At 37.7% G+C, this 19,707-nt stretch overlaps 2 protein-coding genes across 3 annotated transcripts in view; one reads left to right on the plus strand and one right to left on the minus strand.

The window, feature by feature from the left end:
• Positions 1 to 8,369: 8,369 nt before the first annotated feature.
• LOC140948904 (uncharacterized) lies at positions 8,370 to 15,863 on the minus strand. 2 transcript variants are annotated; one of them, XM_073398178.1, is made up of 5 exons: positions 15,761 to 15,863; positions 15,027 to 15,631; positions 11,277 to 13,483; positions 9,937 to 10,447; positions 8,370 to 9,165 (listed from the first exon to the last, which is right to left on the minus strand). In XM_073398178.1, exons 2-5 carry the CDS (start codon positions 15,451 to 15,453, stop codon positions 8,960 to 8,962), a joined length of 3,351 nt encoding a protein of 1,116 aa, XP_073254279.1. In that variant the 5' UTR covers positions 15,454 to 15,631; positions 15,761 to 15,863; the 3' UTR covers positions 8,370 to 8,959. The 2 variants fall into 2 exon arrangements, with proteins under 2 accessions (XP_073254279.1, XP_073254272.1); XM_073398171.1 differs by having other exon boundaries at positions 15,021 to 15,631.
• Positions 15,864 to 16,172: 309 nt separating this feature from the next.
• LOC140937646 (lambda-crystallin-like) overlaps positions 16,173 to 19,707 on the plus strand; it is a 9,996-nt gene continuing 6,461 nt past the window's right edge. Inside the window, exons 1-3 of the mRNA XM_073387205.1 lie at positions 16,173 to 16,241; positions 16,728 to 16,780; positions 18,457 to 18,484. Coding sequence (XP_073243306.1) covers positions 16,734 to 16,780; positions 18,457 to 18,484 — 75 coding nt within the window. The 5' untranslated portion in view covers positions 16,173 to 16,241; positions 16,728 to 16,733. The remainder of the gene's footprint in view (positions 16,242 to 16,727; positions 16,781 to 18,456; positions 18,485 to 19,707) is intronic.

Raw genomic sequence — 19,707 nt, forward strand, 5'->3', positions numbered from 1 at the left:
ACAATGTATTAACTTTTTCGTTCCTTCTCAGTATAATGCACACTGCTGCGGATTACGATTCAAACAGCAAGACAACGACGGCAAACCCACGAGAGCAGTGGCCGGATCATTTCACGCTAGTGTATCCCTAATGAGACAAAAGGAAGGTTTTTTTTTTTTCGCGAGCGGTATCTGTCATAACGTAAAAGCAGCACTGTATTCGGGAGCACGTTGCACGAGTTTTTTCCTATGCGTTTTTACATACTCGTAGAACAAATCAAACTACGTTATATATAGTTAGTAACAAGACATAAATAACTCTCTATGCACAAGATTGACAAATGAGTAATACCAAAATTTCTACAGTAGACAATTATTCAATTATCTACAGACAAAATACAGTGAAAAATAATATATCAGACATCAAAGACTGTGAACTGTGAAGCTATTGACTGTTAAGTTTAGTCCGCGCTTTTTTACATTTGTGAGTAAATGTTAAATAAATACATACAAATACTGAATCTAAAATGAATAAAAATTAAACACAAAGATGTTCCGTTATGACCAAGAAAAAAGTCCATTCACTGTATGTTTATAAATAGATCATGTTAATTTATGGAGAATTTGCTCGCAGGCTAAGAGAGTTGGAAGTGCATATCCTTATTTCACCTAATGAAAATCAGTCTTTGTATAGCGCGGGTGTTATGTTTAGAGTCCGCTTATGATTAACACTTTTGACAAACATAACCTCATTAAGACCCGTACACCTACTATAAAGTTTAAAATTCATGGTTAGACGGAAAGTGATTTCTCTCTTTGAAATTACGCTTTCTTCATTTTACATATTAGTTTCGACTTTCCGCTTCCCGCGTTTTCCGATATATATCTATACAGAGCAGATACAGAGTAAGACAAATCATTCCGATCGCTTTACAGAAGCATCTAAGATGCTTGCAATAAAATACAATTTATTCTCATTACTATTGCTTAATTTCTACAATTTCTCTTTACCATATTTAAAAGATTTTTGCTCAAAATTAGGCTTTCAAATTAAAAAAAATATAGGAAGATAAAAAGAAATGCCTGAGGCCTAAATGAACTGGAAGGTTTTCTCGTCAGAATACAGACAATATACCGTTTGTAATTTTTTGGCAGCACTCACTGAACAAAAAATGCAAGTCACACAGCACAAAAAGTAACGCAGTAGAGAGGAAAAAAGTAAAATAAACATCAAAGTGAAGCAGAGCCTAGTGAGAGCAAAAAAGGAATAAATATCTCAGGTATCAAGAATCGTAAAAAGAAAATTTGCATATTTAAATGTATTTGAGAAAAGACACTAACTTGACGAAGAAGCCAGGAGGAATCAAAAGATCAAGGAATCAAGCTGATTCAGTTTATGGATCAGATTGCTTAATTCAGGGGCACCCAACGAGAATATAGTTCAAAACCACACAAACATAGCATTGTTGAACGTATTTTAGTACTTAAACGGTAGATATAGGCATATTTTTATCCCCTAAAAATTTTTCACTTGCTCGGATTTCCTAGCTGAAAATCTAGTGATCCGAAAATTATAGTAAAAAAAAACTTACTTTTTTGAAAATTTCAGCCACCGAAAAGGCTCGCGAAAATTCTAAGTGACCTTTTTAGGGTAAAAACCCGCTAAAAATGGGCAATTATACCATTTTTTAGATGTTCGAAAATCCTAGGAGAGGCAGGCAAGCAAGAAATTTTACGACAAATGTTCCGAAAATTCTAGATCTAAAATCGTCTTCCGAAAAGATATTTCCACAAATTGACGTTGGATGCCCCTATTGATTGGGAGATGTCCTTTGAGATTGGAATTGAAGACTTACGCGTATTAACCGCATGTGTTCAAATTTTACACTAAGCGAAAAACGACAGTCTGCGACAAATGTTTGATGCCATTAATTGCATACAGAGTTTGCCTACCAGCACTTGTTCAGGAACGTAGTGTCCACATACGCACGCTTGTGTACGCCCGTGCATACGTAGAGCTAAAATCTGAAAAAAATTATTTCCTCAAAGAATTTTTTTCATTAAATCGGTATAACTGATAATATTTTCGCATTATATTGGTGTCCTTGCCCGTCTGAAGGGTAGAAGTCTCGCCCTTTGCTTGTATCCTCCTTAATAACTTCACTGTTTTGCCCTTACAGATAACACTAGATGGGTAAAATAAACAACTGGCTATTACTATCGAAATTTACTTTATTAACCACAATAGGAGATATCAGAAAAAATCACGGTGCGATGATAAATAGAACGAAATATAACTCTAAGACCTCTAAGGGACCACTTGTCGCAGAATGAAACAAATGCCAAGCAAGATTTGTCGAAGAAATCGCTTTGCTTCAGTTGCGCGTTCTTCGTTACGCACGGCGCGCAAATAGTAGAAAGTACTCTGATGTTATCAACAAGGAGCAAGCCTTCCTCAAGTCAAAATGATATATGTGAATTAATTCAAAAGGTCGAAAAGGAATTTCTACCCGCCTATGGTCCTTATGATACCTTATCCGAACTTTAACTACGGGGGGTTTATACTATTGTTTCCAAATTATACGTATGAATAAGAAGCAATTTCGATAAACATTTGGTTAAAAAAAAAAAAGTGTTTGTTGTAAAGTATAAATACCAAAAAACATTGCTTCATTGATGTTCAATAAAGGTCTCGAGAAGAGATCTGTCTGGCGGTATGGCCTTATTTGACAAATTTCTGAACAACATTAAGTAATGACTTACCATCTTTCTAAAATTTAACTTCTCAGTGAAAACCAGTCTCAGCCGGTGTTGGCTGAATCATTAATATTTAATACGCTGCTGATCGCGGAGAGAGAAAGACTCTCGTAAAATACTCGTATATTTAGGAACTTTCATAAATTATTAGACTTCAAGGGTCTTCAAGGTTCGAGGTTATGTTAAAACAGAGGTTCTTCATCTGGGATCAAGAAATGTGAAAATACTTTTCAAAAACAACAACAAATGTTTCGAAAATGTTTTATATGTAAAAATCCTTTTCATCTCCCAAACCATGCATCATGGATATAAAGAAGACCGCATTTTGAAATTTTGCAAACTTCAGGTTCCAATTTTTTATACCAGCTTGCTTGCATTTATGTTTTTTTTTTGTTCAGTAGCATCCTTAAAAACTAGGTCAAGTGAGGCCTTAACTATAACTTTCTCCCATCTGTGGCATCATCAGGAAATGCCTTAATAAAACTACTAATTCGCGAATGAAAATGTGTTTGTGAACGCACAACGCACACAAGGCACGCCAAATAAGAGAGACAGACACAGACAAAAAGACACAGTCACGGCATTTTCTTCCTGACTATTGTTTGCTTTTAGGTGTAAAATATTCCGGTCTGGCTAATCGAAGCGGTCATGAAGACTCTGTTTTTTTGCAGAGCCATTTATATTCTAACGTGCGAGAAGCGAGAGAGGGTGTCGCCCTCGGGCGGCAAGCAAAGTGACCCTTGCTACTCGCGCTTTAGGTCTCTGTCTTTCGCGGAGCGTTCCAGCTCTAAACAGAAAAACCCGCTCCAAGTTGACCCAATTAGGAAAAAGGCTGGCTTCCTCTTTTTCGAGGATAGGGTATAGAAATAAAAAAAAAATTGGTTTAGAAAACAGTAAAATATAGTGTAATCTAATCAAAAGGAAGATGAATATTGAGAATTCATTTCCAATTAAGAATAGTTTAACAGGGTGTAACGAGCGAGTGCGTTTGGAAAATATTATACCATGTATACAAATCTTGATCTGTTTAAGGTGTTTCAATACAGTTTCCAGAGGTCATACCGATATTTTTCAATCGCCTTAAAAGTGGTTAATGAGTTCGAGTTCAATGGCCAAATTATTTCACTTTTATCACTGATTTTTTTCGCGAGAGGTATCTGTTTAACTTAAAAGCAGCATTCGAGAGCACGGTGTTATTTTTTGCTATGCGTTTTATACCGTCATCCTGAACAGAACAAGCTGCTGTGTAGTTAGTCAAATGTACTTGATTGGCAAATGAGTGATGAATGTCTACAATAAACAATTATTCCCGTCTATTACATATAGAAAAAAATAATAATAATAAGAGACATCAAAAACTCACTGTGAACTGTGAATGAGGTATCGACTGTTTGGTGAGCTGTTTAGTAAGTCAGCCTGCGCTCGATCACTTTTTTTGTGTTTTGTGTGTTAATGTTAACTAACTACATCTAATACAAAATTAACCAAAAAACAACACAGGGTTGTTCCAATATGACCAAGAAAAAATTCTATTCACTGTATGTTCATATGTAGATCTTTTGGTTTTCATTATCTTAGTGGAGACTTTTTCTTTCTGCCGAGAGAATTTGAGATGCATATCGGCTCAAAATCAATCTTTGCCTCTATTGTATCGCGCGGGAAGGAAGTTTAGAGTCTTAAAAATTAACACCTTTTGACAAAGATAACCTTATTAAGACCCAGGTTAAAATTCATAGACAGACGGGAAGTGATTTCTTTCTTTGAAATTAAGACTTTCTTCATTTGGTTCCGACGTTCTACTTCCGGGGTTCTCCGATTTTACACAGATTAAATGAGAAATCCGTTATTCATTGCGTTACATTTCTACTCCTTAATTTCTACATTTCTAGAGAGTAACTGCTCAATATTAAGCTTTTAGATCTAAAAAATGTAGAAAAATAAAGAAATGCCTAAGGCATTGACGAACGCTGGTTTTCTTGTCAGAAATCAGACAATGTACGTGTGTAAATTTTAGGCAGCACTCAGCGCTCTGAACAAAAAATGCAAGTCACACAGCACAAACCGATTAACGTAAAAGAAACAAAAAGAAAATAAATACTCAAGCCAAGCAGAGCCAGTAAGGGCAAAAAAAGGAAAAAATACCTCAGATATCAAGTTTCGTTACAAGGAGAATACATCTGCATATTCAAATGTATTTACGAAAGACCCTAACTAAACGAAGACGCTCCAAGAATCCTCGAAGAGCGCCGCCTTTCAGCGACTGGGAAAATTTGTTCGTTATACAAAGGGTTCGTTTTAACGAAAACAGCGATTTAACGAATTTTGGGGGAAAACCGTTCAGAGCTGTACATAGCTACGGCACTAGAAGCACAAGAATAGGCAAACGAAACTGCTTAAAGCCACCGTGCACATAAAATTGTATCCCAATCCAAGGTCGTACGGCTAGTTTTTAAAGAAAAAAGCCCTCAAAGGTATAGTTTCCAGTCCCCGTTTTTGGAAAGACAACGTTTAAGCAAGGAGCCCACCATTTTAGGTGTTCGGTTAAAATGTTTTTAGAAGGTAAAATGATAATTTAGATCAATTGCAGTGATCAACAGTTCAGTAGTCGCCTTTAGTTGCTAAACATCCATAAGGAATTTCTCTCCGCTTGTGATACCTTTGCACGGGACGTTTACGACTATTATTATTTGTTTTTGGATGTAAATCGTTTTCTTGGTGTTAAACGGCAAAAGGTAGCGGCAAAAGATCTATCCGGTGGACGATCTGTATGGCCTGAACAACATTAAAAATTACTTACCATCTTTCTTAAGTTTAACTTGGTTTGTATCAAACTTAGTCATTCAGAATATCCAGGAACATCTCGGATCGCGACAATAGCCTTGCGGACATCGTCTTTATTGCTGACCGAAAGGAATCCTAACCTGAGATCAGGCCCAATTTTAGCGGTTCTCATACATTCTCTCTAACGGCTACCGCTAAAATCTCTTTTCGTTTCGCCTTGCCCGCCGGAATGTGATTTCGAAGCGAAACGAAAATAGAGCCTGATCTCAGGTTAAGACTCCCCGAGTAAAATACTCTTATATTTAGGAACTTTGATTACACTTAGGGGTGCAATAATATGTAAGAGATTCGCGAGAAGGTTTTCCTTTTGCTTCATCCGGTGTTTAAAACGTGAGATGAACCCTAAATGTATATTACTTTTCAGAAACACCAATAAATGTTTTATATGTAAAAATTCTTTTCATCTCCCAAACCATGAACACTGAACTAAGAAAACCTCATTTTAAAATTTTGTAAACCTCACGTTCCGTTTTTTTCATACTAGTGTGTCTAATGTATATTTTGAAGTTGTTCCTTAGTAGCATCTTAGCGAATAAACACAAAGGTCAAATTGCAAGTGAGGCCTTTTAAAACCTACTGGACTTTTGTTATATTTCATGCCTTCGCCCATCTGCGACATGATCAGGAAAATGCTTAAAGCAAATAATTCGTGAATGACGTGTTTACGAACGCACAATGCACACAACACACTCCAAATAGGAGTAAACGCTTTTCAGTTGAGCTTATGTCGGGAAAGAAAAATTTCTACCAAAAAGTTCTAATAAAAAAACACCGTTTTGCTCAACACAGTTACTTTCTTTCCACATGTTTTCATGCACGATGGTTTGTTTTTGTCAGTTTGTTTCTCTAACGCACGAGAAGCGAGAGCGGGTGCCACCTGAGGGCGGCAAGCAACGATGGCCCTCGCTATACTCACGTGTAAGTTCTTTTCGAGGCGCAAAGAGCTTGCTCCAGGATGGCCCAATTAGCAACATGCAAGGCTGGTATCTGTTTTCTCTAGGACAGAGTATAGTAATAAGTCACTTTGTACTAGAAAATAGCAGATTGCGACATTGTGCAACGTCGAAAGGGAAGATGAATTTTGAAATTCATTTCAGGTCAACAGAGTCAGTTATTATGAATACAAATGTTGATTTCTTTCAGAGCAGTTTATTGAACTTCTATTACAATCTATAGCTTTAAGACATCTTGGTACAGCTATGTACATATGTATGAACAAAAACGAAATGAAACGTTTGAGAAAACATTTACTGATAGCAAATGCTCTAGCTTTTGTATCATCATGATCCGTTCGTTTTAATAAAATTATAATTACTGAGAATTTAACCCTTTGCTTTATACTGAAAGATTTCAAATTCACAAGCATAGAAAACCCAAGCCGCACAGATAATCGACAGCGCTTGTGGATATAAGGGAACAAAAACGGTGACAACTTTCGTCAAAATATGGGGAAAAAAGTATTCATATTAACTTGACGATGTCGTTGCAGTTTATTGTGGCTAAATTAAAAGAAGTTCCCATAAAGTTAAATACTTCCTACATGACATCAAGGTTTTGGAATTTTCGTACACTTTTCTTTTTGGTAAATTTTATAGTGCTTTTTCACGGCCTGTCCCATTTCAAGTTATTTCACTCTTCTTCCTGAAACATACGGATTTGGAACGATGATTTCATTACGTAAAAATCAAAGCCCTAAATTTTCAGCCTCAGGTAGATTTTATTTCAGTCTCAAAAGCTTGAAGTCAAACATGTTCAGGCATCCACTTTTCCACGCACTTATGTTAACATGTCACGACGAACCGTCTTTCAACTTTTTGATTATAGTAAAGCTAGCCTTAAAATTGGGGAAGAGGATAAAGGGGTGTCAAAAATAACTAATTACCAAGGCCTAGTTGTTCGAAGGCCGAGTAGCGCTAACCCAGGGTGAAATTGTAATCCCGGCTTCTTTTTCCTTTGTTCAAAAGCATTTTCTCGTATAACTTTTTTTACTCTTTTTAGAGCATCTAATGATCAAATTGTGCCGGGATAAAAGGAATTAAACAGTTGAATGTACTTTTTAAGGTTTTATATCTGAATTCAAATTTTGCACTAACCATGGGTTATCTTAACCAAGGCTCGGCGGAAATCGAGCCTAATCTTAACCCAGCTTTGAACAAACCGAGCCTGGTTTGATGGCCATAATCAGAGACAAAAAAATAATACGCTGGTTTAAGATTTTACAATGATAACAACAGCCGAAAGTTTTAGTCACTGAATTAACATTGTAATTTCTTACACATACTGAATACATTTCCTTTCCTAGAAAAACTGAGGAGATAATACTGTAACAATTACTTCCTTGACTAAACATCCGTCGCCAATTTCTATCGATTCAAAATAATATTTATCTAACTTAATAAGCAGCTATAGCTAACGATACAAAACTGTATCACTAAATAAACAAGCAATAATATTATGCTCCACGGCGATTATTACAATTAAAGTTAAATTTAAGTCATTGTAAGTGACCTTAAATTTGCACGAATTCAAGTCAACTTTCAAACAACTTGGCCCACTGTCTGCCAACCTGCAGGCAGAACCTTCTTTTGCCTTCCTCTTGATCAAAATCGAGTGAGTGAAGGAAAGGCTTTGTTCCAAGGCCGAGTGGGTTTTGTAAGCTGTAACACGTACAAACCTAAATTAAAGTTTGTATTTACCACCCCCCCCCCCCCCCCACCCACCATTATGATCAGGCCCTGTTTCGTCCAGTTTCTTATAAATAAAGGAACAATTTGTTCCTGACTAATGAACTACTGATTCTGTATATATATTTACTATATATTCACCAAGGTCTTTGTGAGAAGTGGTCCTCACTTTTCACATCCACTGTGGTAAATAACGACTTTTTTTACTCTGGTTTTTACTACACTATGCCTACACTAAGGCAACTTAAACTCCCAGTATCAATCATAGGGCTTAATGGATTGTGTGGATATACACTGTAAAAGAGTTTCATGTTACCTCACTAAGCAAACTGGTAATATTTTGTATAACATATCTAAAAATCAGCTGGTACTGTGGTCCACTTTCTTTTGGTCAAGAATTTACCGTGAATTCGCTTACTTTTTAACTGATATTTTTGGTAGAGGTTTCTCGGACTACAAATCCTACGTTAAGTTTCGAATTTTATTTTTGAATAATGCTCTCAGCAAATTGAGATATATTGTCTTTGACTGACTGCTTTGTTAGAAATCACTTCTCAACCTTCACAGTGTCCATATAACTAAATTCAATCCCTCATCCTTGGCCCGAAGACGAAGAATATGAAATGTTCAACTCTATACTTTGCCTTCAAAGAGTCGAAACTCTTACTTTTTGAATGGTAGAAAGACACAAAGGACTTTCAATTACTGCCTCCAGATATTTCAGATATTTGTCTTTGAGTAAACTTTTCACGATAAATAACCTCTGGATAAAACCTTTTGAAGCAATCGTCGCAGTGTCCATGCCTGTCAAAAGCTGCAAAATTATCGCAGCCAGTTACTCTGCATCGCTCTGGTAATGAGTGATCCGATGGTAAGGACAAAAAAGACACTTCTGATGGGAAGTCTGCAAGAAAAAATATGTTGATATAAATAAATAAATAAATAAATAAATAAATACATGAGTGAATAAAAATGTGTTGAAAACTATGGCTAAAGTCAATCAATAAAAAATTGTTTTTATATTTGTCATCTTCTAGCTGGCCATCAGCTAATTAGGATACAGAGAAAATAGAGAATCAACCCAGGTTAAAAAATTTAACCTGAATTTAATTTTGACTTCTCCTCATCAATTCTGTGAGAAATGAATGGACAACAGTGTGAAGAATGTAGCAATTAATAAATTAGTGCTCCAAGCTTAACTTTTTCCAAAGTCGCCTTTTGGCAATACATAAACCAGCATCTAAAATATCCGAAAGCCCATAAAAAGACTGGAGAAGCTTGTTATGTACAGGTTGCCAAATTAGCGCCTTTGCTATATTTTATTAGTTGCCAGTCTTTTTATGTTTGTTTGTTTGTTTGTTTCCAGATATCTTCACAGCTTGGAAAGCTGTGTAGAGCTTTGCGTTCATGTTATATAGTAAAAGGGGGATAAATAATATTTATCTAAAAAGGTTACATGTAACCTTCACTTGTTTTACTGTCCCATCTAGATTAGTATTTGCTACCTGCAGGTCAGTGTAATTTACTTACGTTAACTCTTACAACAAAGCTTTGTTGTTGTTGTTAACAAAGGATTTTGAGCTCACACCTGGGAATCAAACCTCAGAAATTTCCGCACAAAAGGCCATGCACTATTAAACCAACTGTTCTACGTGTTTTGTTTTGTAATTCTCACCTGGAATTGAAGCAGGACCTGACTGAGGTATTGTGCTCTCCAGGAAGCACCGAGAACAGTACCCATTTGTCTCAGGAGTGCCAAATAGTTTGCAGTTGGTTCCACGGCATTTCCGACCATGGACATCATCTTCAGCATTTCCTGAATATGCATCATGGCGTCTAACTCTGGCCCCATAAGGTGGACTTTGAGTCTGGCACACCTGCACAGGGTCTTTAAGTGGACAGGAAGATGGTACAAAATTACCAACCATCCGGGGAATCGGCTCCATGGATCTTGAACTGTGTTGCTGACTACCTTTAAAAGTTGGGGCACTTGGTTGCACTCTTCTCACCTTAAGAAAGCACTCATCACAATAACCATTTTTCTCTGGGGTGCCAAATCGTAGACATCCGGTTGAAGTGCATGGCATTGAGGTCACTGAGGCCCCCTTTTTAGCCGCCGCTGATGTCGCAGTTGGTTGAGCACTTCTAGCAGAGCTGGATAGGGTATTGATATTTCTTTGCTCCACCTTTAAATAGATGCAAAACGATAGCAAAACAAGTTAGACTGCCATAATATTGCACAGCTAATACGACAGTGGCCAACTAAAAACTGTTGCTCTTTCCACCACTGTGTATGTACCTCTTCCTTGGAACATCTTTTTCCTTTACATATCTTTTAAGTAAATGCTCATAAATTTTTTTGAAAACCAATTGCTATTACAAATGCCCCATCAATTTAAATTTGAAGTTAATTAACTTGTTGTTCAAAATTTATGAGAAACAGACCTTCTTGGTATCAAAATCAACATAAAAAAATTGGTTCATATACCAGTTTTGTGTATTACAACATTTTCTTAGAGAAAACTTTACAGCTCTATCAAATTTGTCCTTTTACACAGCCACCATTTTAAAAATTCATTTCAAGCATGTGTTCTTACATCAATGGTCATTTTCCAGACAGGCAATCACATGCACAAATCAGATTTGACCAGATCTTGCCTTTGGCTCCAACGACAAGAGCTCTCTGGGTAAGAGATTACACATGACAATACACCAGTTTCGAATTCATCATCGCCATTGGATAGAAGCAGTTAAGACTCATTTATACAGGGTTAGCCTCAACCTAAAGTAAAATATTCACAAACACTGGCAAGGAGGTGCCTGAATTTGCAATTCAAACGATAGACACAGTTGTACTCGAGTCTTCTTCTGACTGGAATTTGTGAATATATTTTACCTTAAGTTTAGACTAACCCTGGATACCAGTAAATGATTCTTCAGTGCTTCTATTCAGCAGCCACAATGAATTTGAAACTGGACTATTATAATAAATCGTGAGTTGCTCTATAGTCATACCTGACTGCTAGAAGTTATTGGTGGTGTAACACTTTGCTGCCTTTTTGGCTGTCGTACGGGTTCTCTGTTGAGTTCAAACTGAAGAGCAGTAAGGTAGCATTGCTCACACAGGCCAGTGTCTTCAACTGGTGGCTTCTGACATCCATTGATGCATTTATTACCTTGAGCTGATGTGGATGAGTTTACAATTCCAGTAGCTGCAGTAGCCTGATGGGAGGTTCTTATCTCCTGAGATGAAGTTGGTACAGGAAATGCAAAAGCACTAGAATTAGTAGGTGTCTGTTGGGCCTGGGGCGTACTTGTGGCTGTTGAACCTCCTGTGGCTCCCACATCAACTGGCCTCCTTAGCAGCTGTAAACTTGCAGGGGGAACAACATGTGGCAAACTAGCAAGCCAACTTTCACATCTTGAACATACAAATTTTCCTTGTTCAACTATTTCATTAAGGCAGGTAGGGTTAGAGCAGTAATGCCCACCAGCTCTTGGTGATGCTGATGGGAGGTGACGCACTGAAGCAACTGTTGCTGATAATGACAAAGTACTCACGGGAGGTTGAGTCCCTGAAACATTAGCTGCTGAAGCAGCAGATGTGGTTGGAACAACAACTGGATTGGTCCTCGTCTGTAGAGAGGGACCTGACTTTCTCTGATAGCATTCTGGACACAAATCACAATACTGAAATACTCCTTCATTGACGCAGCCAGGTGAAGCACACAACACACCTTTCTTTCCTGCCCCTGTAGGCAATGACATCTTTTTCTGTGGTGGTGGTGGAGGTGGTGGAAGATGTGGACTTATCTTTGCAGCTGTTCCAACCGATCTGCCTTCAGATGTGATGAATGAATGAATGCATTTAGTATAACATTCAACACACATGTCAAAAAGCGCAGGGACAGCTGGAAAAGGGCAGCCCTGGGTCTTGCACATGTTGGCTGGTGTTGCTGTAGGGCTAGGAGGTGGTAAACCAGTTGGTGAGCTCACTCCCAAAGTACTCTCCATGCGAACACAGAAGGATCTGTAGCATCTGGAACACAAGTCATGATGTTGCGGTAATCCATAGAACTCACATCCATTCTTCTGATTAGCACAGGGCTTTGCTGATGCCAAAGTCACATGATTCATACTTGCTGCCAATTCTTCAGCACTCCTCTCAGCTTCAAAGCACCTTTCACAAAGACCACCTCGGTTGGCGACCGCTGTATACTTGCAACCAGTGGTGCTGCATCTGGCAGAATTTGCAGGTGGGAGATTCATGGACAGTGAACTCGCTCTTGCAGTAGGAGGATTCGGCTGCTGCCCTGTGGGAATCTGTCCTGGCGGAACATGAGCTCTTGGCTCTGATGCCGTTCCTAAGCACCTCAGATGCTCATTAAGACACTTGGAGCAGCGGTTGCCAGTTTCAGTGGAACCAAAGAACTCACAACCCTCAGTTTGGCAACGAACAATTTGTAGGGCTGGCTGTTGGGTACCTGGCTGAAACTGTGGACTTAGTTGTCTGTTCCTGGAAGCTCGACTGTATTCCTCTCTTGCCTTTGCAAAGTATCCTTCAATGAGATCTTTTATGCAAGTAGGCTGTTCCACAAAATGTAATTTTGCAACAAGAATGTGAGACCTCGGCTCCTCTGGGTTGACGGCAAATGGTACTCTGGCACAATCTAAGTACTGACGAAGACGATCACTAGCAAGTGGTACCTCATCATCATAGAGGAAGTGAACATTTAAGGGTGTTCCATCATATTTCACCAACGGTACTGCATGTATAGGGCTAATCACACTTGGAGACACCTGATTTTCAAGGTCAAGATCCAATTTTCCATCTTCAATACTCACAACTGCTGTAAAATGGCCATCAGCATAGCCAATAACCAATGGACTTTTTACACAGTCAACAGAGTCCCAAAGCAGGGGTAAATAGACACCTCCAAAGTTAATTGGTGCATATGAATCTCCAAAGTGCCCTCTAAGCGTCTCATCTGAGACTACTATTATAGTGCGACGGAGAATATTGGCTAACACAAATATGTGAATTTCTTCGAGGCTTCCAAACTGTGCACCATTTGGACCATAAGGAAATTCAGTCTGTGAGATATGCCGTATAACTTCCTCCCATTCATGACTCCACTGTTCTTCTGAACGTTCATATCCACCAATATGATTTAATAAAATCTGACGTTGTTCCTCAGATTTCCAGCGGCCATGATAAAACCCTAAAATATGATCACAAATAGATTATGGTAAGTGACAACATGCAGGTACATATTACAGTCGACTCCCGATAACTTGAACCTTCAAGGGAAATCGAAAAAAGTTCTAGTTATCTGGAATTTGAAGCAAATAACCGGAAGTCAGGAAATAAGGAAATGAATGGGGAGGGAATGCAATTAAGCAACAATGTATATAGGGATGGTCACTGAATTTGAACTGGAGTGACAAAAAAGTAAAAACAAAGAATTGACATGGTTGCTTTGAAATAAATTGAATGTCTTGGACTTCAGTACACGTTTTTTTTTCCTGGCTTGTCACGCGCTTACAACATGGTTCAAGTAATCGAGGGTGGAATTGTGTAGAAATGATCTCAAGGGAATAAAAATTTACTTCGAGTTATTGGGAGGTTCGAGATAATGAGGGTTTGAGTTACCGAGGGGAAAATTACAGTAAATGTAAGAAGGAAATCCATGGGAAATTGACTTTGGTTCCAGTTAGCGTGAGGTGCGAGTTAGCAAGGGTTCAAGTTATCGGGAGTCAATTGTATGTGTAAAAGATCCACAGCACTTGCGATGAAAATCTAAGGCAGCTGGGTAAGAGGTAACAATTTTCATTTACACCAACAATAATAATATTATTTTTACTACTTAAAACAGGAAAGCCAAACCTAAACCAGGCTATTTCTTAATGAAGGTCAGCAACTACATTTGATGGGGGTTATGAGTCTTATTTTAATACGAGTATCAAAGTTTTTTTCATTACAGAGAGTTTAAAGGTAAGAAATGCTAATATAAAAAGGTCTTTAGTTTAGCTCTGCAACTTCCAAAATTTGAAAAACACCATGGTCTTATTCAGGACACAACATTGAATCAAAGTTCGGAACTAGAATAAACTTCATGCTGATGCCCCATAAAACTGTTAAGTCTGAAAAATATAAGGATAACTGATTTCTTTGGTAACAACTGTACTAGTCCACAGAGAAAGCATTGAGCTAGACAACTACTACTTTGGACTATCCAAAGCTTATCAATTGGAGAGGTGTTATTAGAACTCTAGTCTGACATCACTAATGACCCCTTTTCAGCCTCCTAAAGGAATTTACTCATCAGCGAACAACAGCAGTTCTACTTCCTCATCAATTAATGTCATTACTAAAACATGCTACAACAATGAACTCCCAGTTGATCAGCAGGAAATATTACTGACAATACAAATGAGTTATCTTTAGATCATGAACAATAAATTACCATGACTTCTGTTTTGCTAAGTATCTTTCCGTTTAACTTAATACTTGGATCATTTCCAAAGGTGGACTTATAGTAGGTCAAAACTGGTTCTCAGATTAAAGTACTGCTTTAGCTTATACCTGTTATTTGAAATATGTTCGACACTCAAGAAGTTTCATACAAGGTGAAAACGTTTTATATCGAAAGCCTTTTAAGGGAAGAGGGTTAATTTAAGAATTCTTGGAAGGGTGAAAGAAAATAAAAAAAGTGGATGACTACGTACTCTCTCACCCCTCCCTCTACTAAAACTTACTTGTACCTTCCACGTCCTCCACAAGAGCTTCGTAGACAGTTTTCCTCAGAGTTTGATAACGATCATTTACAGCCCACATACCAATGGAGGCAGCATGCATTAAACAATTCCCATCACCCAGGGTGTTAACAGTCACCATACGACATAATGCACCGCACCAATTCAGCCTTCTCGCCGTCTCCAGTTCCCTTAGAATGTGGCCATCTACGAGAAAGCTGAACACGAACTTGCGAAACTCCTCTTCTAAGTTTTGAAACGATGGTAGAACCAATGAGTAGCTCGTCGAAGAGCCGAGATGGCGGTGCTTGGTGGCCTCTGCCGGTACCACGACATCTTTTCGTACGATTTCTCGCACGTTCAAAGCTAAATCCAAATCATTGAGGGAGATGTTGCGCTCAAACAAATGGCTTGGAGGTTGAAAACTGGCAGCCATGTTACAGTGATGAAGATAAAGGCGCAATTCAAGCCGAGATAGTGATGAATTTTTCTATTTCTTAATCCAACTAATCAGCACATCGAATGAACCATGACAAGAATTACAGCCTTGCGATTCTTTCACGAAGTTGTTTAAATTTGCTGCCTTTTCAAAATGACGGGTGTATATAAAATATCTGAAACAGGAAGTGGATGTGTGTCAGAATTCAGGGAAAAAACAGTTGTTGCAATCAACTGGACATTGTATCTGTGAGCTACATTCACTTTTTGAAATTCATGGCAAATTATTCGGAAACATCACTTACCTTTTTTACCGAAAATCGTCGCCAAATTACCCCCGATGAATCGAAACACCAACGGCAAACCAAAAGAGTTTTATTGTAAATCGGTCCCGGGACTTTTCCCGCGGGGAAACCCCCGACGCCACCCTGGTCACATGAGAACAACGGCTGTAAGTGGTTTTCTCTAGGGTAGTATAGATTTGGCCCTTTTGATACTTTATTTTTAAGCCCATTTGTACGGAATATGTTGCGTAAAAACAATTTGACTAGAGAAAAGAAATATTTATTTAATTCACGTTACATTTTTTTACCTTTTTTTTGAAGATCTCATTTAATTACCTCGCAATTAAATTACTTTTACTATACCCACTACTATACCCCTAGTAAGACAGTAAACAGGAAGTTAGGAATGCAGGCTCACTCGCCAGAAATAAAATGTCGTCATTTAGGTAGGGAGGGATTTTTCCGCTTCTTGTTTATCCATCAAGGGACGAAAAAATTTCAGGTTTGTTATTCCAGTCACTATTATGCTATGTATTTATTTGGTTTATTCAATACGTGTATTGGTGAATCGAATACGTCCTTGATATTTTCTTTCTTTTTTGTTTGAGCTCTTTTAAATTCTTGATCACTTAACCGCCATCAGGGGGCTTCACTGTCAATTCACGCAAATTAAATTCAAAGTAAGGTTAAACTTAAATAAATTTGTGGTTCAGTGAGAAGTGGACGAGTGGCCTGTATTCTGCAATTTATAATTAGATGAAATTTGTGTCTTGTAGTTTTAGCCAAAATACGTCATGTCTAGATATTATATACATGCATAAATAATTAAAAGTCGTAGCATTTAGCAAGTTCTTGACACTCAAAAAAGTAGTAGCCCAAAGTTAAACCGCACGCAAATCTGTCAGATCTCGTATTTCAGTATTCAAGTCCCCAAAACGTCCCAGTAAGCTCAAATGTACGTAGAAAAGTGTGTCTTGGTGTGTTATAGGTAGAAATGGCATCGTTACCAAGCAACAAGGGCAAAGTGGCAATAATTGGCAGGTACTTTTTAGGCTTTCTGCTTTGAGGAAAACTCCCCTATATAAATATAGGTATAACTATGTGCATTGAAAATGGGCAGAGATTTTCCCCATGGGCTGAAATTCAGGGGCTATCCTGCAAAAACAACTGTCTCTTAGCTCCTCAGCACCAGGGACATTTGGCCGGGAGGGACATCTGAGCCCCAGCTAGAGAAATTCTTTACTGATGATGTAAAATCTGTCTGGAATCTGGTCAGGAGCTCTGATTGGTCGACGTATTTAATAGTTATACATTGTATTGTTTTAGCTATTGTTTTTAAACAACAGTCAAACGACAGACAATCTCAAAGGTCAAATGTAAATGTGATGAATCTACTGCAAATTAGTCAAAATGTTCATGGAATATATTCTTCTTTTGAAGTAGTATAATGTGGGTTCTGCTGGCCGAGCTCTTTAGCAGAAGAACACAAAACTTTACCTTAATCGACCAAGAAAATCATAACATCAAACAAATTCGTGACTACCGGATTTACATGTAAACATTGATTTCTGTCATCAGTATGGAATTTCTGTCAATGAGGTGCAGACCTCCCTCCTTCCAAAACACCCTAGCAACAATCAGCGAGGAGAGAGCTTATTTCGCAGGCTATTCACAGGGGATCCAGGATTTTTAAATTTATATAATTTCAGTTCGAAAAGGGATAGAAATAGGTAGGTTTGTGAACTTTTCAAAGGAGGGGTTGCAACCCCCGCAATCCTCCTGCTCAATCCATCCCATCCATGGTTTTTAGAGGGCCCTGAAAATGAGTGTGGAAAATGGTAGGGTTTGGTGTGAAACAGAGTGACTTGGAACCAGGAAGAACACCCCCACCAGGAATCAGTCCAGGAAGAAACCCTCCCCTCAGAGTCTCCTGATCCTCCACATTTGTTTTGAGGAGCTTGAAGTAATCACCATTTCAATCTGGTTGGTTGGCACAATGAAATGACTTGGTTATGATTCCAAAGGGTCAGGGGAAGAGGCTTCATAACGTATAACAGAAATACTAGAATATTTAACAAATGTACTAATGTTGCACGTAATTTATGAGTTTAAGCCATCCAAGCTAAGAATTACTCATTTCACACTAGTGGGTGGGTGAAAGTTTTTTTTGTCTTGTTACAACTGACATTTGTTATTGGACAAAATAACACAACCATATTATTTAGTTAGGTGCGAAAATTAACTTTTTCCTGTTTCTGTCAAGTGCAAACTAAACAATAATTTATAGTTATTTATTATATAGACACAAGTGTTTTACTGGAAAACATACCACTCGTAAAATTCATAAAAACTACATCACACACGTGAGTTTATCGATAACGTAATTTCGGTCATTTCCCTCTATTATTTTATCGATGTCTTTTTGTCTATATAATAAAAAGAACATTACACGGCGGCTTGAAGATGTGAATTTTTTTTTCCTCGTACCAAAAACAATATTTTACTCACTCACTGCGCTCGTTCGTAATATATTGTTTTGCCACTCGAAAATAAAATTCATATCTTCGCGCCACCGTGTAATATCCTATATGTATTGATTGATATAGCACCTAATTATAGTGACTGCAAATCATTAAAAAAAACATCCCACAGTATTCTAGATTAACAGAACGAAAAGAACAACGTCAAATTTGTATTTTTATCTTCTTACGTTGCAGTGGATTAATAGGACGTTGTTGGTCTGTGGTAAGAGATTTTGTCCTTGATTTATTTCAAGTTGACCTGCTGTATTTACTCATAAAAGCCTCATGTCAACTTAATTATTAGGTGCTTATAATTTTAAGGGAGATGTTAAAATTCCATTTAACTATTTCATGGAGAGTGACAGCTGGTCTATGTTATCCTTATTTCATTTTCTTAGTTACTTTGTAGTTTTAATCTAAGAAAAAAAATTTTTGTGACAAAAGGTGTAGTTTTTGTGTGTCCCCTTGTAGACCAACAAATAATTTATAACGATATCTTTCAGTAACGAGTATAAAAATCATTTTTACTGATCTTTGACATTGTCAGTTTCAAAGTAAAATAAAAATACTAGCTAGCTGGTACATTCTTTAGTACTGCATTATATATGTTGTTCTAGTTCATTTTTTATCTTAGGTAATTTTTATTACCTGAGATAAAAAGTGTACTATCTAGAACATTTATTTGTAAAGAATTAAACCATAACAGTGAAGTTCATAATGGACCAGTATCAGTGCTGTCAACTCTTCCGAGAAATCCTGGAAACTCCAGATTTTGGACCGCATCTCCCAGTTTCCAGATTAGAGTCTGAAATCTCCCAGATCATCACTGAAGTGCCATTTTCTTGTAGAGTTGACTTTTCGACAATGAAATTTCAAATATTTTGCATTGTTTGAGCTATTTTGCTGTTAACATCGAATGTTTTCTCATAAACTTGAGTATGCCATATTGTAATATAAGCAATAATGTGATTGGTGGGAAGTAAAGCAATCAGGTCAGATGTTACATTGCCAACTACATCTTTTTCTTGCATCTTCTGTCATCACAAATTCGTAGCGATCGGAGTCAACGAGCATTCTTTGCACAAACGAGATCATGAGCCGTGCATTAAGACGTCATCTTTCATCCCTTCCCAATCAATTCTCAGCATTTGAAAACCCGGGGGGCTGACAGCCCTGCAGTATATCCTTAGCAACCATGGTGCCACATATATTTGTTGAGTGGGTGCAGCACATTTGCGGGTGGAGTTGATTTTAACATTTTTATTTTAATTATGCCCCAGTGCCGTGTCTAGAGTACAGGTCACATTCCACAGGTCAATAGTACAGGTCACTGCTCCATCAATAAATTATCAAACCACACAGATTCGATCCCCTCGAACTAATAGAGCATTTTGTTAAGAGATTAGGGCTTTTGATGCTATTCATTTATCTGTATCATGGTGACCT

This window comes from Porites lutea, chromosome 1 (genome assembly GCF_958299795.1).
Source record: "Porites lutea chromosome 1, jaPorLute2.1, whole genome shotgun sequence".
NCBI lineage: Eukaryota > Metazoa > Cnidaria > Anthozoa > Scleractinia > Poritidae > Porites > Porites lutea.

Coding starts and splice junctions, on each gene's coding strand:
- LOC140948904 (XM_073398171.1), bottom strand. CDS start 15,453: ATGGCTGCCAGTTTTCAACCTCCAAGCCATTTGTTTGAGCGCAACATC. Junction 10,448..11,276: donor CAATAACTTCTAGCAGTCAG/GTATGACTATAG, acceptor ATCTATTTAAAG/GTGGAGCAAAGAAATATCAA. Junction 9,166..9,936: donor AGGTCCTGCTTCAATTCCAG/GTGAGAATTACA, acceptor TTTTTCTTGCAG/ACTTCCCATCAGAAGTGTCT.